Here is a 25,309-nt window from a genome sequence, read left to right on the forward strand (position 1 = left end):
TTTGCTTTTTATTTCATTTGGGAGCAGAAATGGCAAGGTGTTTTCACAGCAGTCGGCGTTCGCTTAAGACGACGATCCTCCCGCTGTGGAGGTCGGAGAGAGTTCTGAGCAGTCGTGGAGTGACTCCGCCCATCACGGGAGAGTAATTAGACTGAGATGAAAGAACGGCGTAACAGTTATCTGCTTGAACGCAGTTGTCCTTTTTTTTTTATCTCGCGCTGAGAGCTCCGTCGCGGCGTTCTCCCGCGACGAGGTGGATTCCGAGAGCTCGTCGGGTGTTTTCAGCCAGAACCAACTTATGGATTCAACCCAGCGCTCGAAAAGGGAAGCCGCCGTATCACTGCTGCGTGGACAGCCTCTTCGACAGAGATTGATCTTCAAAGTGCAGAGAAGTAGTAGGATCACGTCCACTCGGCTCAGTGTCGGCTGTAGGAGGACAGCCGTCAACCTCCATCAGTCTGGGAACATCTAAGTCGCAAAAAAAAAAGCAAAGAGAGGATCTCCGCTTTAAAGAGATCCTTCTTTTTAAAACGTGAGCTCTCAGTCTGCAAGAGCTTCATCAGCGCAAACGTTCGGGGCATGCAGTTGACCTCAGTATCAGCTAACAGGGTAGAGGGAGTGAGTTAATGCCTCTTGGATGGTAACAGGAAGTCTGTTTTCACAGGATTGACAGAAAATTGTAATTCTGAGACAGGCTCGTCAAAGAGAGGCAGCATAAAGCATCCGCGTTTCCACCAGCAGTGGAAAAAATGTTGGAATCTGGCGTGGCTGCTTGGCGACACTGACCCTTAGCAACACATGAACGTTGCCAGTGACAACGTCCAAATTGCAAACACATGTAAAAGAAAAGGAAGGGAAGTCGCTGGGTCCATTTTTTGGGTCCATCTTGGCCAGTTCAATATTTCCCCAACTTGTCGCTGGCAGCTGTAGTTTTGGGATGTTTTGCTCTGCCGCCGTGACATGACACCTTAGCAGCAGAGATGGCACCTTAAATGGTGCCAAAAATGGCACCTAAAGGCAACTTTTCAAACAAGGACGAGTCACAATGTCACATGACCATCTAAAACAACCTGCTAAGCAGGAAAATGCTCGTGTTAAGGCAGCGACCAAACGTCGTTTTTGTCATTGTCCTATTATACTTATTCATGAGCTCATCTCACAAACTAAACATTTGTTCTCTTAGGTGTGAATCTAAAACTTCACACGAACACCTCCGGTGTTCCAAAAAAAAGTTACAGCAACTTGTTGAGGATGTTTTGTGTGATTTTTTTTTTCTTTTTTTGAGTGGACTATCGGAGGAGCGTTTTGGCAGGCTCCTCTCCCGTGGCCAGCCTTTTTCCCCTGCCGAGTGTCTGCCTACTCTCTGCACTGAATAATGTAAGAAGCGGTGAGTGGTGTGGGTGTAGGGGGAGGGCCTCGACTAGAAATAGACTCTTGGTGCTCGAGTAGAAGACTCAGGGAGACGAGGTGAAGTAGCGCATTACTTCTCCGCTGGCACTTTGGTCCAGACCAATTCAGTTTAGCTCTTCTTGGATGCCGTGGGCAGAATTGGGGAGGGAAAAAAGGTGAACTTGGTCGAGAATTTTTTTCAGAATAAGAGCACGTGGGATAGAGTGCACAGAAAGAGATGCCTATGTAAAAAAAAACAACAACAACAACAACAAGGGACTGAAGGAACCTTCTTGAAAGCTAATCAGTCTTTTTGAGAGGAAAAAAACAACATTTGAAGTAGGTAGCAATAGCTCAAAGCTTCATTTGGAACAATGAGCAACATTAGACATGCTCATCTCAGCCCCGTGGTGAGCTGAGTTGTTTAAACTCCTGCCAAAGCGGGTTTGGCAAAAACACGTGTTCCAACATAAAGTTCTTGAAAACGTCAACCAGCTCTGATGAAATCGTTGAAACAGAGCCATCCATGCTAATCTCGTTAGCAGCAGCAGCAAGGCTCGCAGCCACTTCCTGTGTATCGTGTTTGTCCTCTTCCATTTGAAATGAGTGACATTTAATCTCTTGGCATGTCATCTGATAAAAATGTCATCTGATAAAAAAAACATGTGTGATTTTAGTCTTGCTGTGTGGCGCTATCAGAGAGGGTGGAACCAGCACCCCTATTGAGGATGTTGCCACGTACCAACAAGGCGAGAGGTTTTGGGTGCTCTCCGTGACACCACAGGGGGCTGGATTCCCCAACTGCGCTTTTTACGCTCAATTTCTGAAAAGTGGAGCGAACAAAAAGGAAAAAATGCAGGCTTTTGTTGCGGGTCGGGGGTTCAATGACAGGCTTGGGAAGCTGGTCATTAGCATTGATTGTTATTATCGTGGTGATGATTATCATCATCACCATTTGTAGAATATGGGTCCTTAAAAAAAAAAAAGGCTTCCCAGCATGTGTGAATGTTGGGGCTGCCCTCAATTCATGAGATGAGGAGAAGATGAGAACCTGTGTACCGGTGCACACGAGGTCTGTCTGTCTGTCTGTCTGTCTGTCTGCACTCCCTACAACTTTGCGTCCAGCACTGCGCGAGGGGTGTGAGTGATGGGAGGGGGCTGCGGAGTTAATGGTGCCACGAGTTAATAATAAATCCGCGGGCACGTTCAGGCGAGCCCGCACACTTCTGCGGCGCGTTCACTGCGCAGCCGGTCTCTGCGCTCTGTGCGGCGGCGGGGACTATTTTTAGCAACAATGTTGCGGCGGCGGCGGGTCGTTCAGTCGGAGTGCGGCTGGAGCGGTGAAGACGTGGCAATCTGCCGCTTTTAGCGCCGCAATCCTTCGAGACGCCGGGCTCCACCGGATAGCGCGCTTGCTTCTTTCCTCGCCCCCCCCCCCCCCCCCCCCCACCCCCTCGGAGTCCCACCTCCGCCGCCGCCGCCGCCACCGCCGCCACCACCAGGGCTCAGCTGCAGCTGCGGCGCGATGCTGCCCAGGAAAGCGCGCCGGCGGACTGCTGCAAACTTTGGCACCGTGGAGCCCCTCCACCTGCACCAGCACCTCCACCTCCACGAGCTCCTCGCACTTTGTGGCGACGCCGGCCGCGATGCATTTTTTGGACCCGGTGCACTTTTGGCAGTGTGAGGAGAATCGCACGCACAGCGGGGGCATCGGCGGAGTGTAGGTGAACGGTCGGACTCGGAGAGGAGGCGCGCGCCCTTGGTTCCCTCCCCCCCCACCCCCACCCGCACTTACGCCTCATCCTCGCGACTTCTCTCTGCCCCGCGACCGAGCGTGAGCGCGTTCCCCCCGCCGGCGCTTATGGGAATTAAGCACTCGTCCCGCTGCATGGTGCTCAGGAGAAAGATGGCGGAGTCCGAGAGCAGCGAGGTAAGTGGGCACCTGCTCGCGGGTTTTTTTCTTCTTTTCTTTCTTTTTTTCCCTAATTTTTCAATTGAAGTGTCCGGGCTCCGGAGCGCGCGTGCCGTTTACGCGCGTCCCTGCGGCACGCGCCCTGGCTTTAAAACCGGGTGCAAGTTGCAGCTCGGACCACACTGCCACTCGGCAGCTCGTGTATTGTAATTTTATTTATTTTTAACGAATCTATACGCATACATTTTTCAGTCAAACCAACGGCAATAGCAGCACCGTCTCAGATCAACTCTCCATGATACCATGTTTGGACTGTTTGTGACTTCCGACAAGTGCTTGTTCTCTTGTGTTCCGATCAAGATTAGCAGAACAGAAGCAGACACATGATGTCACACAACCGATAGCTGCGTTTCCGTTAAAAAAAAACAAAACAACAAAAAAACAACTACAACGACGACTCCCTGCGAATTCCCGACAGACGAGTTGGCGCTCTCCAAGGTGCTGCAGCAAACCTTGCAGGGAAACCTGGAGGTGACCAGAGCGGAATTCCATGCAAAAAAAAAAAAAAAAAAATACAAAAAATACAAAAAAATATAATAAAATGTAATGTTGTCAGCACATCATCTCCCCTGGAAGTCTCTGCAAAGAAGAGCTGGAAACAACTTTCTGTCTCCCCCTATAGAGAGATAAAAGAAAGATCCTCCCCTCCCGCGTCCTGCCATATATTCATTGCAGTGTTAAGGACGGAGTGATGGACCACATCTGCATGCACAGTGTGGACTGCCTGCTGCCGGGGAGGAGACGGGAGAGACTGATGCTGACTCATCGTTTAGTAGCGCTCAAAAAGACCGAGGTCCCCCGCAGAGGAGGCTGCCTCGTGTTGTCTAACGTTATTCATTAAATAAAGTTCGCTGCAATTCAAAATGGGTGCAGCCTGGACCAATCCGAGAGGAAGTCTTTGATCGGTCGGCTTCACGTCAGAGGTCAGAACTGGAATGAGAGGATACTTCCGGGGATGGATGGATGGATGGATGGATGGATGGATGGATGGGGCATTTCTCATTTGAAGCATCCCCTCAGAGGCTCCTAAGTGGCAGAATGGCAGAAGACCAAAGTGTTTGAATCTATTTCCCTCCCCTTCCATGATATAATTATTTGGATTGTTCTATCCCGCGCCTCACTCTAAGAGCTCTCCATACAGTCAGACTTCATGGCCGTGTGTTCACTCCCCGTATCCCCAGTTCTACTTTGCTGAGCTCACCGCAGCTGTTCTCACACCCAAACCTCATCTGCCCGTTAATGACAGCCGGCGGCAACTCAGTTTCCCAGCAAAGCAACTTTCGGAGAGTCCTCATCGATTGTGCGTCAAAGCTCGGCGCCATTAATCACCTCTTGTGCGACCCCGACTTGTATCTATCGACCCTTGAAAAAAGTAGTGGCTCGAGGGCCAGGCGTTTATCAAACACGCTGCTCCCCCCCCACCCCCCTTGTTTTCCTTTCCTGCAGTTCTTTTCAGAAAGATGCTAAGTTTTTCCGCTGCAGTGGCAGTGGTTTCCCGCCTAAGTGTGTCATGTCACATGACACGGGCTGGTTGTCTCCAGGTTTGCCGTTTGCAAAAGATGTTATCTTGGGGGCCCGAAAGGATTCCTTAATTTCTGTTCATAAAATTTCTCCAGGCGAATGTTCTGCCTCGATTAGTCGTTCATTGCATTTTAAGCTCGCAATGCACTTAACGTCAGGCACAAAGCCAAGAGGAGGAGGAAGCAGCCCGAACAACATTTAAGGAAAAGGAAGCAATATGGAAGGAGCGAAATGAACAACGGAAAGCCGGGAGAGAAGAGGAGCGAGAAAATGTGGCAAAACCCAAAAGCAGCAGAAAAATTCTGAATGGTTTAATTATAAATGCTCACAATTGAATTGGAAGAATTACAATTAAATAAAAATGTGGACCTTCCATTATTGCCCATCTGATTCATAAATGCTGCATGGTTAATTAAGAACGGCATTTTATCAGATCACTTAATTTGTCAGTTGACTATGCAGATTACTAAAATAGTCTATATGTCAGTTATCTGGTGTCTCTATGTACAGAAATAGTTACAATACACAAAAACTTTGGTCATTTTGAGTTCGTTTCATGGATACGTACACGAGAAATGTGTTAATAACAAAGGCATTCAATGGTTGTATTTGTTATGATCTGTTCAGTAATAATCTGTTCAGTTTATCACATAGCAGCAGGTTAAATAATCTCCATGAGATGAGAACATACAATTCTGATAATTAGTGAAACAGAACATGGAGCAAAAAATACCAAAATCTTTTTATTTTTTACTAAAATGCCTGAGTTAGCGCGCTAACTTTTACTACTGAAACCTTGGGCTCTCATGCAAGTTCTTGGCTGTAATTTAGCCATCCCAAACAGGCGATGCCTCGCGAGAAGTGCCCATTTGGAAACCTCAGAGCGAACCGATCACCTGGCTGCACGCCGCCGCTCCGTACCGGCGTAATATTTCCGAGGCAGCCAGCTGGAGAGCGACTAACAGTTTTTCCAGAGAACGTCGGCGGACTGGAGTGGGGAAACGTAATTCTGAGCTGACACGCATGTAACGGTCAAAGCGGCGTGAAAAGGCAGCTCTGGGGAGAACCTCAGCAGGACACATTAAAGCCTGAGGACGTTTTCTAGATAAGAGAATGACTGAGCTTTGAAATACTACTTTTATCTTACAGCAGGGAAATTTGCATGCCCGCGATTGCTATTGAAGCTAGCGGCTCTTGTGGAACTGCGATTGAATAAAAGTCCCAAAAGAGAAATTTGTTTCTTTCTGGACACCAAACAAAATTCCGCAAGAAATGCCTTGAGGAAAAGGTCCTCTGGCCTCATTCTCAGGACCACGTACCTTCTGAACGGCGCTGCTACATGCAAGCGGCGTCAAAGCCAACATGCCCTCTGTGGAAAAACATGAAGTAGGTCTTCTTACAACCACAAGTCAAGCAAAACATCAAACTTGGCAGCAAAGGACAAAAACAAAATCGGCTCACAGCTCTGTCTCGAGTCCCATTAGAGGTCTTATCAATTTCAATTTTCATTGACTTCATGTGTTTTTAATAGAAACCCATATCTGATGCCATGCACGGAACAGAGACAAATGACTCACGCTGAATCAAAAGTTAGAACTTTACGTGGCTTTTTATGAGGGTTATGGTTACTCATTGTTGTACCTGCTGCTTTAATGTTTCATTTTGCGAATCACTGGGATGTTAGCATGTTTGTGAGGTAGTGGTGCTACATTATTCAGGATGTGCATTAGTAGCATTTTCAATGATGCACAGTCCCCTTTCAGTCTCTGCTTATCCGGCACCCAGCTGTTTTAGGGTCGAAGGCGGGGTCACAGTCTGGACAAGTCGCCGGATTATCACATTAGCGGCCGCGCCACCGTGGCCTCGTTCATGTTCGGCGAGTTCTACTTCCACATTTGCGGAAGGCATAAATACACGGTGGCCGTATCCAATTCCGATGAGCTTTGTTCCTGCTCCTGTTCCACATCCAACCTGTGTCTGTTTAGGAGAGGGGAGAAAATAGAATAGTGTCACCTGAACCGTGCAGTGGAAATGCTGATTTAGTTACAGCTACGAGCAAAGACCACCTCACAGGGTCGCAGCAAGAGGGCGGAGAAACAGCAAAGTTAACGAGAAATGATACGGTAAATCAACAACAGTAACAAAAAAGACTGGGAGCAGATGAGTGACTGGTGTGAAAGAACAGCTGGGAGGCGGTGAGAAGGAGAATGTTGGCAGGTTACCCAGAGGCACTGAATCACTTCCAGAAAGTCACCTACCTCAGAGGAAACACACTCAGTCACAGTTACTGATGCCCTCCTATGGCCTCTCACCAGTCCACCCATTCTGACGTATGACCTCTGATATCAACAAGGCGTTTTCCTCCACTCAACTCTTGATTATTTGGATGTTGTTTGGATGAAAATCTCACCAGACCAGCCCGTCTGCCACCAACAACCACGTTGACGCATTCAAAGTCACGTGAACCCTCTTTCTTCCCCGTTCGGATCCTCACTTTGACCTTCGGCAAGTCGCCTCCACCACCTCCTCCATGTCTAAATCCAAAGAGTTGCTGGCATGTGATTGGCTGATTAGCCGTTTTTTTTGACAATTGAGAATTGCACCTAATAAAGTGGCCGGCGAGTGTGTTCTGAGAGGCCTGAAATTGGGAGAAAGAGTTGTTCCAAATTGAAATTGTGGGAGTGTCTTTCTCCTCTGTGCTCACAGCAAAAGCCTGGTCTTGCATGGCTGTGCGAGCACACACACACACACACACACACACACACACACGCACACACGCACGCACGCACGCACACACACACTCCTCCGCCTGGCCAGACCTTCCCAGCGGGTCTCAGAGGTGATAATCAGGACGTTATGGGAGTACCTTCTGTGCAGAACAGAGCCCTCATGCCATCTCTGCCTTCTGACAGACAGGCTGACTTCCTGTCAGCGGTCAGAATGTTCTCCTGAGCCAGTGGGGCGTTCTGCACTCTGTGAACTCACCCAACCGCCTCTGACGGATGAGCCGCGTGGCACCGGAGCAAATGGAAACCCAACGAGGAATAGCTGTTCAAAAATCATCAGCGAATGCTACAAATAATATATAACTATATTAAAAAAAAAACACACATTCTCACGATTTATCTGGAAATGTTTTATGTTCTTTTTTTTTTTTTGCACCAGCAGCCGCAGCCACCACCTCAGCCCGTCCGCATCATTCCGTCGCAGTCGGCGCAGCCCGCCTCGCTGCCCAAGCCTGTGCCTTCCGTCCAGCATGCTGCGCGGCCTCCTCGGCCGCCACACACGCCTCACGCCGCCAGCCTGCCTACCTGCCCCGGCCGGGGCAAGATGGCCAAGTTCCTCAGCCCAGACGAGATGACCTCGCGGGACTACTACTTTGACTCCTACGCCCACTTTGGCATCCACGAGGTACCGACGCCACTGTAGACACTCACACAGCAGCAGCAGCAGCAGCAGCAATAATGATGAAACTTTATTCGGATTGCTCGTGGAAAAGAACAGCTCCTTGAGAATAATTAGGAAGACTTTCAGGTAGCATGGTATGACTTTCAACCTGAATCATCCCATATTATGCTTAAATTGTTTTCTCGCTTGAGCATCAGTTTCTGTCTTATCTGCTTATTTCTCCAGAAATGGAATATTTTGCTCCACAGCTTGAAGGCAATGGTGATGGGAGTACGATTCTTTCAATCTCACATCTCTTTAAATAAATCACCCACCATGGGGAATCGAGTTTGTTAATCATTTGAGTCACTGTGTTGGAAACTCATATGTGCACACAATCTTGATCCATTCCCAAAGCAGCCGAGAGATTTGCTAATGTTGTGAAACGCCACTAGCAGCCTCGCACATGAGCAGCTTGCTGGATTTTCAAACTACATAGTGGGGACACGCCAAAGACCGAGACCAGTAGCTGTGACTATAATATATTCATCACAACTGTCTGATGCTTTTCCAAAGCTGAGCTTCTGAGGTAGTTTGCTCTTCTGCTCGACGCCTCCCCAACAGCCCAACAAGCGAATGCTTTTTGTCATGGATTCTCAGTAACATAGCTTGGGTTTGTAGTCAGCCAAGCCATCGAAAAACATTTTCCCAAAGACATTTTCCTCCCAGTATGCAGAAATTTGCATAACCAGCCAGGGTAAATTGTGGTTCTGATATTTGACACTATTATACTTAATTATCTTCTTTCAGCCTTGTGTCAGTAACTCAGAAAAGTCTAATAGCTGTGTATTAAGAGCCTTGTCCAGCTGATCAGTGGAATCTCCTGTGTTTGAAATGTAGGTCAAGTTGTTGTTTTTTGCACTTTTGTTTCTTAATATTTCTTCCACGCCTGCATGCAAAGGCGACAAAGGCAGAAAAAAGAAGCAGGCAGGCAGGCAGGCAGGCAGGCAGGCAGGCTGAGCCCCCGGGGCTCAAGGGCTTTGTGTGAGAAAGACAACTCTGGGTTTGAATATAAAAACGCCGGGCCGGATTCGCATTAGGTGAGGGCCTGTGTGTTATTTGCCGCTGTGCGGCGCGGCAGATAGCGCCGGCAGTCCAGATCCCCGCTGCCCGCTGCTTTTAATTCAACAAAACAAACTTGCGCCCTCCACGGGGGCTTAGCTGAGTCAACAGCGCCCTGATATCATTTCAAATATGCCCGACCAGGAGATGCTGAAGGACGAAGTGCGGACGCTCACCTACAGGAACGCCATGTACCACAACAAGCACGTCTTCAAGGACAAAATAGTGCTGGACGTCGGCAGCGGGACCGGCATCCTGTCCATGTTTGCAGCCAAAGCTGGAGCCAAGCATGTGTACGGGGTGAGTGTGGGGAGGAGGAGTGAGCCTGAGCTGCTGGATTTCAACCATCTCATACTCACGCTGAAGGCATTTCATCTCCAAACTCTCTGCATCACGTGAGACTGGTTGGCAGGTTGGAGTGGAGGTCTTCGTTTCTTTGCTATTTGAGCTAATTGTTGTCCATGGACAAATCGAGTCTCAGGGATTTTCTCTGTAGTTGTGATGCAGCAAGATGCACGTGAGCGACCGTATCTCTTTCAGAAGCAGGGTAACGTAAGACGTTGCGAGGATCGCATTACGATTCTAATGCGGCGAAACGGCACCATACAAATGATATATTGGTCATGTTATCCACGTTCCGATTTCAGAAAGAGCTGCTTTTGAACACGAAACAACAAGTATGGTCTTCGTTGCATCCTGTAGACAGTGTGACACCAGAGACATTATTCAAGTGGGTAAAAGGGTATTTCACTGAAAAAAGGGGAGAAAAAGCTCAGAATGGGTGACATTCCTGAGGTTGTGTCTCAGTTTGAAGTGGTGCATTTTATTCTGATCTTCTCATTGACACGTATTTCGTGCTTCACCTTGGTTTTTCCCTTTTCGACCTGAGCTTTCCTGTCCTTTCATTTCGCGCCGCGGCAAAATATCACTTCATCACTCACACACACACACTCTGCGCTGTCAGTCTTCTCCCATAAAAATCTGATTCAAATTCCAGGCATTCAGTTCAGTTTAGCTGCCCTTGCCCTCAGCGCTGCAGCCACATCGAACATGAAGCTGCAGAAGGAGATTCGAGTGAATAACGGTCTCGCAAGGTCGGGCTGAGGGCCGACAAGGAGACCACACCGTCACATGGAACTTGTTACCTAAAGTGAGAGAGATAACCTGTGTTGGCCCAAGAATCAAATGTGTGTCTGCCATCTGTATCAGAACCCCATAAAGCCGGCCGCGTACTAGAAATAGCGCACGTCTCCCACTCAACAAATATGTTTCATACATAAATACAGTATTTTCAACGTTTCAATCTGACATTCAGCAGACTATGTTTTCCCCTGATAGCCTGAAACATTGTCAGTAACCCCGACAGATGGGGAGCAGACCTTAGCATAAGGGAGCGCATGCTAACATCGCTAGCACGCAGCAGGTAGAGAGCAGTCATCGGCGAGGGAGCGTTCTCTGTCGCTGGGCCCTGCAATGACAGAAGGCAGCAAAACGCACAGCATTGTCTTTTGCAAACCTGTGAAAATGCAACCATGTTTTTCAGATTAGGCTAAAGTCTTGAAGATGCTCATGGCGTTGCTAAATTGAGCACAACTATGTTGTCAGGATGCCTTTATGGTTTTATTTTGTGTGGGCGAAGGTCTGAGGTGCAAGTCCTCTTGTGACAACAACTGCAGTGGCCGCAGTGACTTATTTGGTACCATGCCGTGTTAATATCAACAATTAAACCGGAGAGGTTGTACGTAGTGCTTTAGGTACTGCAAATCCTTGACAAAAAGTCAAAACAGAGTTAGGAGCTAAAAGATAAATCACAGGCGGCAGCAGCAGCAGCGGCAGCGGTGCCACCTGGGTTGCAGTGAGGAAGCTGCACTCGCTGTGCAGGGACTAACGAGAGCCCGCGGGTGTAACAGACGGCGGTGACAGTGAGGCCTCCTGACACCGGCTGAGAGGTGCGTGCCAGCCGTTGACTGTAAACAGGACCTCCGGGTCTCGGCGCTCCCACCGCAGCAGCGCGTCTGTGATGGACATGTGGCTGACGGCTGTCTCCTGTCGCGCAGGCAGGGTGGAACTGTTGCAAATTAGTGTTGCTGCTCAGCGGCGGCGCCATGATTGTGCCGGCAAAATCGGCACGCACACGTGCACGCTCATAATCAAACATTCGAACGCACGATGATTTGCGTGTTTTACACCTGTTCCTACATTTTGGCATTGGCTTTTGTTTCTGCGTTCGGCACAGGAGGCTGCAGACGGAGGGAGTCAGGACTTAGCGTAGCGTAGCTTAGCTTAGCTTAAACGTCCAGTGTGGAAAATTTATATTGATAAAAACCCATGAATACATGAATAAAAGAGTAAAAGTGCACACTCACAGTACAATTAAAGTAATTTGCTTTTCCTACCCTTAGAACAGTTCTTATATTTACATGTACATAAAGCAAGGGTCTGGCTCCTAGTTAGCGCCATCTTGCACCGCTGTATTTCTAAGGAAGCCTGGTAGAAGGTGGACAAGGTATCTAGGTTTGCGCTGTAGTTCACTGGAAAGCTCGGGAGAGGGAAGGTACGGCGACCGTCAGGGGACTTAAGTGAAAGAGCGCTGCAATCTGAAATGTAACCAATTGATGTTGCTGTTGCTTCGTAAAAAAAAAAAAATCTTCAAATATTACACACTAATGCTTTAAGCAGAGAAGCACAGATACACAAGTGGCTTCCCTTAATTTGGTCAGTCGACCTCTACGCATTAGTCTCAGTCAACTCCGACCTTTTCAGCGACCCTGCGCACCCAACGGTTGCCGCTTAATGAGGAGCAGGTGGACCAGCGTGAATGAGCACACGAGCTCAAGTCCCGGGGCAGGTGGGAGAGAGTGCTCTCTCACTCTCAGGTGGAAAATCTATACTCTCAGACTGGCCGACGCTGGACGAGGTCGGTATTGACAGAGTCCTTCCACCGAAATTATGTTCCGAGTTTGTTTGGGAGCTGCTTACGAGAATGTGCCCAGAGTTAATTCTGACGAATGAGGGAGTATTATGGGGCTGTTATTCCGTTATTGCCGCAGCCTTGGTGATAAATTACCCGGTAGCACCGAGCTGGGCAGAGTCAAAATATATATGTATATATATTGAGCTGGCAACTCAGGACGGGGAATACAAAGACAGGAAAGGGACCCGAGCCAAAAGACTGACGGATAATTGACACATGAACAAAGTGTCCCGTTTTAGGCCGTTTGAAATAACTTAAAATGTCTAATAAGAGCAGTGCCAGCGAGTCTTTCTTAATTCTGAACCTTAATTACGTACTCAGAGCGCGATGCAGCCGCAGAGTTTTGGGAAAGTGGTTCCGACGCCAAATTTGTCCACTTGGCCCAAGGACTCTTTTGCCCTAATTGCTCAACCTGAACCTCAGCGCAGAAATTCAAATAATTGTTACCCTTTAAAAAAAAAAAAGAAAAGAAAAGAAAAAGAGGCGGCTCATTGAAGCAGAGAAAGAAAATGGGGTTTTAAAGAAATAAATTCAAAGGCGCGTGAATCTTTCACCTTGTTTCTGGACGCCACGGATGGTTCGTTGTATGCAGTTGTGCAGCAGCATATATATAATTAACTCATCCGAAGAATTCAGAGTGACAAAACCTTACAGGGTGAGGGCGAAGGCACGGCGTCTCAAATGCAGCAGCTGAAGGGCTTAATTGGAGTCTTAATGGTCCCGTGTCATACCGGCTTTCAGATCACAGCCACCAGGAAAGGCTGTCACTAGCCTGATGGAGGCACCATTACCCCTTGTGATGTCACAAAGGGTAGTTCTTTTTTCATGACTGTGTATTTACTTTTTAACAAGACTTGTTTTCACTTTTCTCTCTCCAATTATTCTCTATATAGACGTTTCTCTTAAGAGGCTGTTTTTTCATCTGAGAGTTTTCCGACGTGCGTGAACGGTGACAACGTTTTTTCGGAGGTACTCACAGCATCTTAACGTGTCGGCAGCACAGAGTGTTATCTCATTAGAAGCAGACTCTCCGTCCGCGACGTCAAACCAAAAACGCATCGCAGCGATTCATTCATTTTCCTTCCTTGTCGGCAGATCGAATGCTCCAGTATCTCCGAGTACTCAGAGAGGATCATCAAGTCCAACCACCTCGACAGCGGTAAGATCTGCGGCTGCCTGTGCTCCCTTCACTCCGACGTCGGTTGCACCTCATCCGGCAGATGAAGGCGAAGGATGAGTTGCTGGTTGCATACAATCCCGCTGCTTCGGACTGAGATTGGGCGGACAAGGCGGCACTCATCACTCTATTTTAAAATGCACCATCGAGTTAATATTTTATCGGCGCAAACACGCCCCAACGCATTTAATGGTTTTTACATAGTGCCTCTGCAAATTTAGAGTTCCTCTAACGAGGCCGTCCGGCTGTCAAGCCAAAGCAAATTCCTTTTAGAATATTTGTAGAGTAAGTGAGCAGAGATAACCGTCTCTGTTAAGACGGTTAAGGTGCTCACATCACTCTGGCAGACACATTAATCACTTGTGTGAGTAAAAATTAAAGTCTGTTAATCAAAGCTCCGAGGTAACAACAGCTGCGGACGGTGGATAGCAGAGACTCCGCTCCGCACGAGCGAATTAATCGACACGTTTTTAGGAACCGCAGTGACATGGAAGGAACAAGGACTGTGAGGAGTGAACCGGCGCGCCTGTGTTTGCAGTGATCACCATCTTCAAAGGGAAGGTGGAGGAGGTGGAGCTCCCCGTCGACGAGGTGGACATCATCATCTCCGAGTGGATGGGCTACTGCCTCTTTTACGAGTCCATGCTCAACACCGTCATCTTCGCGCGGGACAAGTGGCTGGTACGACGCCGTTGACGCGTGGCTACGGATGTGAAGCTCATGCGGAAAATAAATACGCCAAAAAAGGGAACTTTGCGTGATCGGGAATTTGGAAGCACGTTATTTGGTTTTAGTACGATGGTATGGTGGGGGGGGTGGGGGGAAAGATTATTTGCACGAGCATCAGGCGGCGATTTGATCCAAACCGTGCAAGTTTAATGATCAGCAAGTGGCCCTGACTGAATGCACTGACAATGATGAGGATGATGAGGATGATGATGATGATGATGATGATGTTAACTGGGCTCCGCACAGCGGTTTACTTGTACATGTTAATATGCGACCAAATTCAATGTGTATTATGAATCAAGCTCTTTATGAGAGGATGCAGCAAAACAATAAAAGAAACAGTAACAGGTTTTTCCTCTTACAACCCTTTTATAGTGACTGTTTTTTCTCTCTTCGCCCCGACAGAAACCGGGTGGATTAATGTTTCCTGACCGAGCCTCTCTGTATGTGGTGGCCATAGAGGACAGGCAGTACAAGGACTACAAAATCCACTGTGAGTACAGAGGGAGAGTCGGATGTTTGTGTGTGTACCAGACATCAGGCATCCCCTCGCGCAGTTGCAGGCAGACCTGCACGTTCAGAGGCCTTTGCCGCTCCGCTAATAAGTCTGAACTTTCTGTCAGGCGGAGCAGAGGGGTCGCTAATTGTAATTAGCCGTCAACAAGCCTGCCCTTCTCCGTATCGTCTGACTGCAAACCCACCACAGTGGCTGTGCTCTGCAGAGTGCATGCGGGCGTGTCGTATCTCAAAAGTGCAACTCCCTAATGCAGACGTCTGGCCATCGGCCATTGGCCTTCAGCCCTCTACAGCACTTTTTTGGAAATGCAGCACAAAGGAGCGGCCAAACAGATTTTTGGATACTTCACCCTGTGTGAAGGGAATGACACTATACAAATTAATTAATTCATTCATCTTCTATACCCGCTTATTCCTATTCAGGGTCACGGGGGTCTGCTGGAGCCTATCTCAGCTGTCTTCGGGCGAAGGCAGGGTGACACCCTGGACAAGTAGCCAGTTCATCGCAGGACAATACAAATTCAGCTTCCAAATACAAATTAGTGTATTTTATTGTGCAATTTCTTTATATCTATTTTTTGTACCAAGTGGAGTTGCACGCTGAACTGCGTTGTTCTGAAAAGTACAATGACAATAAAGGCTTTCAGTTGAATTGAATTGAATTGAATTCAAAAAACCCAAGTCTATCTTCTTCAAGTGGGCAAATCACATCACTGATAGTTTAGCCGGCTCACTACAGAATTCCTACCAGTGCAACATGCAACATCAGCCATGTGTAATGTTTTTTCTGGAGCTTTAGAGGACAAGCAAGAGAGCTTCAGACCAGGGCGCCTGCTTGGTGTGGATATGCGGTCAAACACCAGTGAGGATCAAAGAAGCAAACTCTGTTCTGCCTAAAAAGTAACTAACAGTTTGCTTCAAGTGCACTGAATGCAGTGGACTACAGCGGAGGGCATTACAGGTAAAATGACAACATAAACAAAACAAAGGCACGTATCGCAACCCAACAAAGCGAAAAGAAGTTTGCCACTCTTTGCAGTTGACGTCTAGTTAGCATTTAGTCGTTGGCGGGAACTTTTAGAGGTCAGTGGTGCACGTGAAGACTGAACGCATGTGAGCAGAGGTTGGCGGTCAAGTCGGCCAGAGATGACTTTCAATGCCCTCCTGAAGCCCTGCGGTGCTTCGACACCCTCCAGCCTTCATTAGAGCTTCACAGGGCTGCACTCTTTGTGAAGCCTGCAATTTAAATGCAGTACATTAAAAAAAAAAAGTAAACCCCCCCCGGGAGTTTATGACCTGTTCATTATCAGTGGCTTCCCGACTCACTCGAGCAGCTCCCTCATTTTGGGTCATGATGGAGATGTTTTGCTCTCACACTATCTTAAGGAGTAGCATGAATAATGCATGCGGGAGCTCCTCAATAGGCAACGTGGACATATTAGGGCGAGGAGAGGAGAGGCGCTCTCGAGAAAAAGGCTCTTGTTTACCAATAATCCAAGATATAATGCCACTTTCATCTGCCCAAGGGAACTATTTTCCTAAAATGATAGAAGGTCTGGCTTCCTTTGAGGTGCAAAGCCGGGACTTTTCCGCCCAGAAGACCCAGAAGTAGCTGCGGACCATCTGTTTGAACTCCCACAATTGGAAGTAAAGTGGAGATAACGCGGAGTCAATGTGTTTTGTTCACCAGGGTGGGAAAACGTGTACGGCTTCGATATGACCTGCATCCGTAACGTGGCCATAAAGGAGCCGCTGGTGGACGTGGTCGACTCCAAACAGGTGGTGACCAACTCCTGCCTCATCAAGGTGAGTGAAGGAGCGGCAGTCGCTGCCTCAGCTTCAAGAATATCCAAACAACAAAATCCACTTTACAAGTTTTCCGGCAAAGATCTGCGTGCTCACCACTTTTCTGGCATAGCCTTGTTCATGGGGTCTATGCTAAAGTACACAACTCTGGACACCTTCTGTGATGTCACAAAGGGCAATGATACAACTCCCTGATTGGTGGTGTTTGATCTTCCCTTCTGACGCCACCGGCTTAGGTGTGTTTTCGCTCTATCCACTTTCCAACACTGGAAGGCACCGGTTTTAGCAAGAAGGCAGAGCCAAGCAAACAAACACACATGATTACAAACGGCTGAGAGGAGCCGCTGGTCTATGAGGTTATGGAGACACAGTGTACAAATCTCAGTCTGTTCGCTGCAACGGAATTTTGGAATAACTTTCAAGACTCATGACTTTAGGGAGAACTGTGGACGTCTTCACAGAGCATACTTTATCACCCCGAGCTCAATATTCTGATTTACAGTGATGTAGCCGCTGGGGTTTTCTGAATTCCTCTTGGAAAATAATTTGGGAAGAATTCCCATTTGGAAGCTTTTTGCTCAGGAGTTTAAAGCCTGTTTCCAGACTTTACGCATGCCAACTGTTTGAAAAAAAAAAAAAAAATGGAAACATGACGACCAGGGCTCATGTTGGACATCATGCAGTGGAGGGCAAACGGATCGGAGAGCCTTTCCAGACATTTTCTGCACAACTCCGACCGGGAAACGGTTGCAGATCAGAATAAAACGTGTCCTTTTGAAGCTTCGCTCTACTGTAAAACTACGTTTCACTTTTAATAAATCAGCCGACGGGAATGATTGCGACATAAAATGTTCCCCCGGCTTAGCGCTGCGTGGTAAACGCTACAATTTACAAGTCGATGATGAACACTCCGATATACATTAAAGTAGTGGCGGTGACTGATCGGCCGGCGCTGGTCTGGCGGTGTGTGGCTGCTGTGCGAGTGTGACCTTGGCGTGCAGCCGCCGCCGCCGCCGCCACCACTGCCGCCGTGCCCGGCATGCCAACGCCGGCCCCTGTCTCGCCCCGCCCTGATTGGACTCCTTGTCGCGGTGACCTCGGGCCGCCGCTGATTAGACGACGCGCATTAGAGGGAATATTGCCTTTTGATCATCACCTCGGCGGAGGCTACGCCGGCTGTTGGCGCACTCTGTCGTTTTGCTCCCTTTGATATCTGGAAATGATCCCGTTGAAATGAGCCACAGAGCCGGGCAGAGGGATCATCTCCTGGTTTTTATTTAAACAAACGGAGAAACACCGTCTATCGATGGAGCTGCTCCTCGCTTCTTTCAGGATCACCGAGCGAACCTGCCCCAATGTACCCAAAGCAAAGTCCCATTGTGACAGTGCTAAGCTGCTGGATTGATGAGATTTCAAGTCTTTACTCTTGACAATTTTTTTTCTACAAAGCTTTCGCATGAATGAGTTTTAGATAGTCGGAATATGACTGGGACCAATCAGAGTCCGCAGAGGACTGAGGGGGCGGAGTTACAGCCAGGAATAGCAGCGAGCGTATCGATCCAAATACCAAAAATATCGATACCTATTCCAGTATTGGTATTGATCACTGTGATTGTAATAAGATCGATACTTGAGATTTGTATCTAGATATTGCATTTGTATTGATTGCTATATTTAAACAACTACAGAGTTTCCTAATTAGGATGGAATAAAATGTTTTTTTTTTACCCTGTCTCATGAAATGACTGCAACTTAATTTCGAGCAGAAAAAAAATAATGAATGGAAGGCAAACAACAAGCAGCTCTTTATGAAAACTTGTGCTTGAAAGGCACTGAAAGATGTGGGCAAATATAAAAAAGGAAATTTCAAAAACACTTTAAGGTTGTGAAAATTCATTCAGATACAATTTTGGGAATACATTCACTTTCATCAAAAAAAAAAAAGTATTGGTATTGTATTAGTATTAATTTGGTATGGGGTCGACTCTAAATATTGTAGTCTAGCAATCTGGCTTCTTTTTTGTCATGAACACTGCAGGACATGAGAACTGCACTAAAGGTTTGTATCTCCTCATTGGCTTTAACAAGAGCTTCGAGAAACAGCGCTAAACATCGTGGCCCCGAACCAATGGGGAGATATGTTACCAGCATCCGGTAAAAATCAGCGTTCACTGCTTTGAAAGGGAGCGTTTGTTTGCATTTTATGGGGTCATTCCCAGATGGATGGATGAAATAAATCCCACAGATGGCACCTTTTCATCTGATTTTCCAGGTTAATGTTAGACGGTTTCGATAACACTGATCAAAGAAGAATTGGTCGCTTTAGATGAATAACCCGCATCGTGGCGCAGATTATTTTATTTTTTTAATTGTTGTTTCAGGCTAATTGCTGGCCGATAAACGGCACCATGCATTTAATCACGTCTATTAACTTTCCAGCAAAGTTAATTGTTTGCTTGAACGGAGCGCGTGCATCAGCCTTTCTTCCAAACACAGAAGGTGGGAACCCAGTGATTTTTTTACCACCAGCAGGCATAAGGCTTCCCTTCCTCCATCTGGCACCAAAGCCCAAAAACAAGCTGTGAAATCTTTATTGGCACCGGTGCCACCCAAAACTAGATTATCACTCTTCTGCCTGCATGATTTTTTTCCCAGAGCACGCTGCAGATCTCAGGTTAGCCGCAGCGCAGCAGTCGAAGCCGAGGACACAATCTGGAAAGACATTAAAGTGTTGTGGTTTTCTGCTAAAACCCAGGTGTCCGTCCACCTTCTTGTCCTAAACAGTACCTACAGACAGTTCTAGAATTCTACATGTTCAGGAAAACGCAATAAGGCTGATGCCAATTTTAATATCCCAACAAACGTGATGGTCATTCCTTCTTTTGCCAAGCCAAAAAAACAGGAATTAACAGACACAGCTCTCGAGACACTTTACCTGTGAAATCAGGACAGAGGGGGCAGAAAGTGAGGAGCGGCTATGGCTGAGAGAGAGAGGAGAGGCCTTCAATCTGCACTACCCGTGAAAATACAAGACAGAAAATCAATGAATATGTTGGACATTAAGCTCAGGAGCCCGGTCTACTGACTGTAGTCTGACTTAACAGCCCTAATTAGATTCAAGCGCTCCAGGAAAGCTCTTGTTACCATTCAGGTCGAGAAGGACAACCGCAAAAGAAAAGCAAAAGAAGCGTGTTGTGTGCAGAGCGAGGGATCAGCTCACTGTAAGCTTCAGCTGCAGCCTTGCTTAAATGAATTTGTTCACGAGAAACGCAGCCGTTGTCCAATGTGGCTAATCCCAAGTGCAAAAAGGCATTTTCTTTTTTTCTAAAGTCAGCCACTTGGCGGTTCCCCTCAGTGAAAAACAATCTCGAGCAGTCGGTAAAAAGTCTCGCTGAGAAACTCTGAAGGACACAACAATATAGTTGCTAGACTGCCTGTTTAGTAGCAAGACCGCTTGCTGCACTTCATCTGTACTTTAAGCCACAGTGTCACAAGGAGGCGAAGCGAAGTGCAAAACAAGCTGTTCCAGCGCCTCTGCAGCCAAAGAAATCCTCACCACGCTCTCTGGCCTCACTCTCCATTGCTAACTTTACAATGGAGGTTTATTGTGTATGGCTGAAAATATATATCAAGTCACTGCCACTACAAAATGTCAGGTTGAGGTCATAAAGTGAAGTAAGTACTGTTAAAGGAAAATTTTAAACATTCGAGATGTTTGGTCCTCTTGCATTTAAAAGAATGAAGCTGCGCTGAAAGGACACAGTTCATCTAGTTTGGCTCTAGGAAGCAAAATAAAGCTGCCAGCATATGTGCAGCATACTAATTGAAGTATTAGGCCGTCTTTAATCCCGCAAGAATGTTAAAAACGTTGTTGTTTTTTTTCTAGTGCGTTCATTAACGCTGCCAGATAAACTGCTGACCAGTCAAGGTGTAGCTCCATGCAAGCTTTATTATTTTTTAACAGCAAATTACACACTGTACTAATTAAGGCAATAAATGAACATTAATCTCAAGCTGCCATTCATTTTCTGCATGCTTTGATGGATTTACGGCAATTAAGGGGGAGTTTCAGAGTAACCGTTTGGCAAATGTTAACACCAAATGCACAAAATGCAATCAGGGAAATGCGAGTCACGTGTGCCGTCTGTTGACCCCCGTGCAGGAGGTGGATATCTACACGGTGAAGAGCGAGGACCTGTCCTTCACCTCGACCTTCTGCCTGCAGATCCAGAGGAACGACTACATCCACGCGCTGGTCACCTACTTCCACATCGAGTTCACCAAGTGTCACAAGAAGACCAGCTTCTCCACGGGTGAGAGCCTCGCGCGGCAACACGCGTTCCCCCGCCGTCTGAATCACGGGGGCGCAAACACCTCAGCGATGCTTGCAGCTTGAGTCACAAACTGATTGGCTCCCTCAATACAGCCTTGAACGCAGCACGGTGGAAAGTGGATATTGGATACTGATGCTGTGGATGCTCTCAACCTCCATATTGACGTATATTCTCCATGCCGGGCAACCTCGCAGCTTGCCATGGAGGAGATAATTGCACTATTATAGGAACAATGCTCTCTCCTTTGGAAAAGAAACAAGAGTGGCGAGGCACTGGATGAGTCTGTCTGCCTCCTCATGGTGCAGCACACACACACTAACGCACTGACTTTGTCCAAAATGGCCCCTACTCATGATATAATGCACTATGTAATAATAATAATAATAATAATAATAATAATAATAATAATAATAATAATAATAATAATAATAATGATAATGATAATAATGATAATGATAATGATACATTTTATTTATAGATTGCTTTTCAAAGTTCTCAGACACTTTACAGAATAAGGTTCAAAGCATATAAGAATAAAATGTACATTGAAAAATATTTTCAAATATACAAACAAATAAATCAAATGTAGTTTACAGTAAAATACCACGAAATGTAGGGCGACACTTTATTTATTTTTTTACATGGAAAGATGCTGATGAAATGATCTTGTCACAAAAATGTATTTATCAATTTATTTATTATCACCGCGATGACTTTATTAACAGCATCGACAGTAGAGTTGGAAAGTATTTTTATTAATATTATTATTTTATTTTTTTTATTGTTTGGGTAATGAGTGTGATCGCCGAATGAAAATGTGTTATCGAACAGCTCATACCTCACTGCCAGGGAGTGAAATTCTGGGAACACGAAACGGATTTTAATGTGCGTCACATAAATTAGAGATAATTGTGGACCTACGTTTTCTGTGGAACCATTTACTGTTGGCCTGAAATCCAAACCCTCAGTTGAGAGACTGAAGTAAAAAAAAAAAAAAAAAAAAGGTTTAAAATGGGACTGAAACACACTGTGTGATGAAAATTCAGGATGCATGTTTGTATTTCTCTACTTTCTACCAATCACAGTAACCACACTCTCCAAAACGTGACTGGTTTGTTGAATGAACTTGAGTAGAGGGGGGAGCGCGTTTTAATATTTGTGTCTGACTGACCCCTGGTGGTAGCTAGCAATATTTCAGTAATACTCCACAGCCCACACAGGACCAAAATAGCCTGCACTGCACACAACTTTGTCCGTTGCTCTACTGAACCGTTGCAAAATGCAGCGGTCTTGTTTGGCAGAGCCTTCAGTCGACAGACTCCAAAAGAGGTCGCCTGAAAAGTCGGAGCCACCGAGCAGCTGGCAGGAATTCAATTTTAAGGCCAGTGACCTTCTGAATATTGGCCCGAGTGTCCTGCCGCGGGGCGGGACCGCCGAGCAGCTCCTCGCAGCATTTCTTTGGCAGAGGGGGAAAAAAAAAAAAATCGAAACGGGCACACGGATTTTGAAGCGAGTGAATGCACACGAGGAAGACGGGAAGTGACAATTGATTGAAGGAAGGTTGAGTCAAGGAAAAAAAAAAAAAAAAAAAATCTCCTGAGAAGTCAAAAGCTCAGCCTTGCACTGTTCTGCCTTCGGCTCCGAAGGCTGCCGTCATCTCAAATTCGAAAAGCGAAGCAAAGTTTTCTTTTTGCGCCACACCTGGTTCACAACAAGAGCTCGGCACACGTCTGCAACTCAGAGATGTTTTCTTTGCCAAACTTCACAACAAGTGCACAAACGGTCTGTCCATTATTTATTGATGTGGCACCTTTTCGAACGCAAAGCGCATCACGAAACACCCCGACAGTCTGAAATACTCAACTTTATTCTGGACGTAGCAACAAGAGTTAGACCGGAGTGTTTTCATCTCACGGCGGACCGACGGCCACCTCTTGACCTCTGCAAAAACATTAGCATTGTGCTGCTGCGATAAAAAAAAAAGAAGTGAGTTTTGGCTCAATAGAAATTCCAAGCAGGAACAAGCTGAGTCTGGTCTGGCTGAGAGAAATCCCCCGCGGAGCTTCTCACCTTCAATGTCGAGATTGAAATGCCGACGTCTTCACTCTGAGTGTTTCTTGTGTCGCTAGACTTTGGTTGATATTTCTTGCAACGGGCGGACGTCTTTGTCTTCCGAGAGACCAACGAGGCGAGAACGAAACAAACTATTGAACTGTTAAGTTCTTAAACTATTGAACATGTTGGCGCAGACTCGAGGTCTGATTTAGCTGTCGCAACGGACTGAGTTCACTTAGAGCGGACAGGAGCCTTCAATCTCTGTTCTGAAGGCCTTAGGCAGATTCCTCGGCACCCGGCAACACAAGCTAGCTGAAATATGATTGGTTAAAAAAAATTCTACCGTAATATTCGACAATGGGAGCAACGCATCCAAGTGTATATTATACGACGTGAAAAGAATAAACTATGGAGAATAACTTTATTAACACATTTCATAACACGTCCATCCTTAACTAATTCTGTTCACTGGAGCTGTGTTCTAAAACACAGTGTCCAGAGAGAGGCCCTTTGTGACGTCGGAGAGGGCGCTGCCTCGTTTACGCTCTTTCCGTAACACACGAGAGTTACCGAATAGCATCAGTTTGACACAGTTTGACGTGAGATGTGCGTGTGTGTGTGTGTGTGTGTGTGTGTGTGTGTGTGTGTGTGTGTGTGTGTCGCAGCCCCAGACGCCCCGTACACCCACTGGAAGCAGACGGTCTTCTACCTGGAGGACTACCTGACGGTGCGCCGGGGGGAGGAGATCAGCGGGAGCGTCGCCATGAAGCCCAATGAGAAAAACGCCGTGAGTGTGTTTGAAAAATTCTGCAGCTGCTCAGCACTCCGAGCGTCGATATTGTTTTGTTTTTTTTGTTTTGTTTTTTACATTTTAGATTGCGGCGTCTTCCTCCGTCATTCTCATTCCCCTTTGACTTACGGTGGCCGACACATATATGTGTGTGTGTGTGTATATTAGAACCAATTTAAGGGTAGGAAAACCAAATGACTTTTATTCTACTGGGACTATACACTTTTATTAACGTATTTATGGGCAGTATATTAAACTTTTAGCAATATCAAAACCATAAATCAAGCCAAACATTACACACTGGGCCTGTTTACAGCAGCGTCCCAGCGTCATTGCCTTCCATCAAACACGGTGTGATTTCAGCCCCAACGACGAGCCTTGTTTGCCGTTCTGTTTCCTCCTCACTGACTCCCAGACAAACACACACACACACACACACACACAGATCCCTGACCTTGTCCTCTCCATCCATCACTCCCTCCTGTTGTCTAACACAGACGCCCCGCTCCGCTCTGCTCCCGAGAGACCTCAGCCCTCCTTTCTCTCACTCATCTCTCTCTTTTTCCCTCTCTTTTCTGCCTTCTCTTTCTCCCCTGCAGCGCGATTTGGATTTCACCTTCGAGCTGGATTTCAAAGGCCAGCTGTGTGAAGCGGCCATTGCCCACGACTACAAGATGCGTTAGGTTTGCCTGAGGCGTTGGGGAGGAGTAAGGGAAAGGGGCAAACCTTGCGCAATGGCTGACCGGAGTACAATCGCTGGGAGGAGATGAAGAGGAGGAGGAGGAGGAGGAGGAGAGAGCCTCCTCTGACCCCGGCAGCGTGGGAGGGTTTCAAAAGAATAGAGCGTGAGAGCGAGACACGGCCCCTCTGGCAAAACACTGCTACTGTCTTTAAAGATGTAGAAGAAGTCACTGGTGCCGACTGTTATAACAGTCCCTGAATGTTACAACTGACCTAGTCAAGGCCGCCAGGGACGCGTTCCGTTTTCTTGATGAATGTTACTGATTGTCGTGTTTAGACGTGAGTGTTGTGCCACCCTCCATGTGATTCGCTGATTTTTTTTTTTTCCCTTCAGAATCTTGGGTGTAAGGGGGATTTAGAAATAACACTACAGCTAATTTTAAGAAATTCCACCGTACGATTATACATCATCTGAAAAATTTGTGGGCAAACATGTTTTTTTTCGTGTGTGTGTGTGTATGTGTGTTTTAAAAGATTTGACTGCATTAGACAAACAAACACACAATTTCAATAATTTCTAGAACATCCAGCTTTGACCCGGGACGGTGGAGTGCACGTGCAGGAGGGAGTGTGTGGGTTGTGGGTCACTGGACTAAAATAAAGTTCACTTTGAGGTTTAAGACTGATTCTAATCCAAAATGGGGCGTCCACAAAAACATTTTTCCACCGCTTCACTCTATTATAGCTAATCTGTTTGAAGGTTTTTTTGTTTTGTTTTTTTTACACACTGTAGAGTATATTTAGGAGTCGGGTATATTTTGATCAGTGGATGTTTATTGGTGTCGGACGACTAAAC

General features: G+C 46.8%; 1 protein-coding gene across 3 annotated transcripts; it reads left to right on the top strand.

The window, feature by feature from the left end:
- The first annotated feature begins 2,839 nt into the window (after positions 1–2,839).
- On the top strand, positions 2,840–24,823 carry LOC142899180 (protein arginine N-methyltransferase 8-B). Of its 3 annotated transcripts, none has more exons than XM_076042656.1 (10): positions 2,840–3,319; positions 8,048–8,293; positions 9,536–9,691; positions 13,461–13,524; positions 14,081–14,223; positions 14,677–14,764; positions 16,478–16,593; positions 20,756–20,906; positions 23,648–23,769; positions 24,372–24,823. In XM_076042656.1, the coding sequence occupies exons 1-10, from the start codon at positions 3,251–3,253 to the stop codon at positions 24,453–24,455; spliced, it is 1,239 nt and encodes a 412-aa protein (XP_075898771.1). In that variant the 5' UTR covers positions 2,840–3,250; the 3' UTR covers positions 24,456–24,823. The 3 variants fall into 3 exon arrangements, with proteins under 3 accessions (XP_075898771.1, XP_075898773.1, XP_075898774.1); XM_076042658.1 differs by having other exon boundaries at positions 8,051–8,293; XM_076042659.1 differs by lacking the exon at positions 2,840–3,319 and adding an exon at positions 6,095–6,268.
- The last annotated feature ends 486 nt before the right edge of the window (positions 24,824–25,309 follow it).

Source organism: Nelusetta ayraudi, unplaced genomic scaffold (genome assembly GCF_046127955.1).
Source record: "Nelusetta ayraudi isolate G7.1 ecotype Tasmania unplaced genomic scaffold, CSIRO-AGI_Nayr_v1 ptg000071l, whole genome shotgun sequence".
Taxonomy (NCBI): Eukaryota; Metazoa; Chordata; class Actinopteri; order Tetraodontiformes; family Monacanthidae; genus Nelusetta; species Nelusetta ayraudi.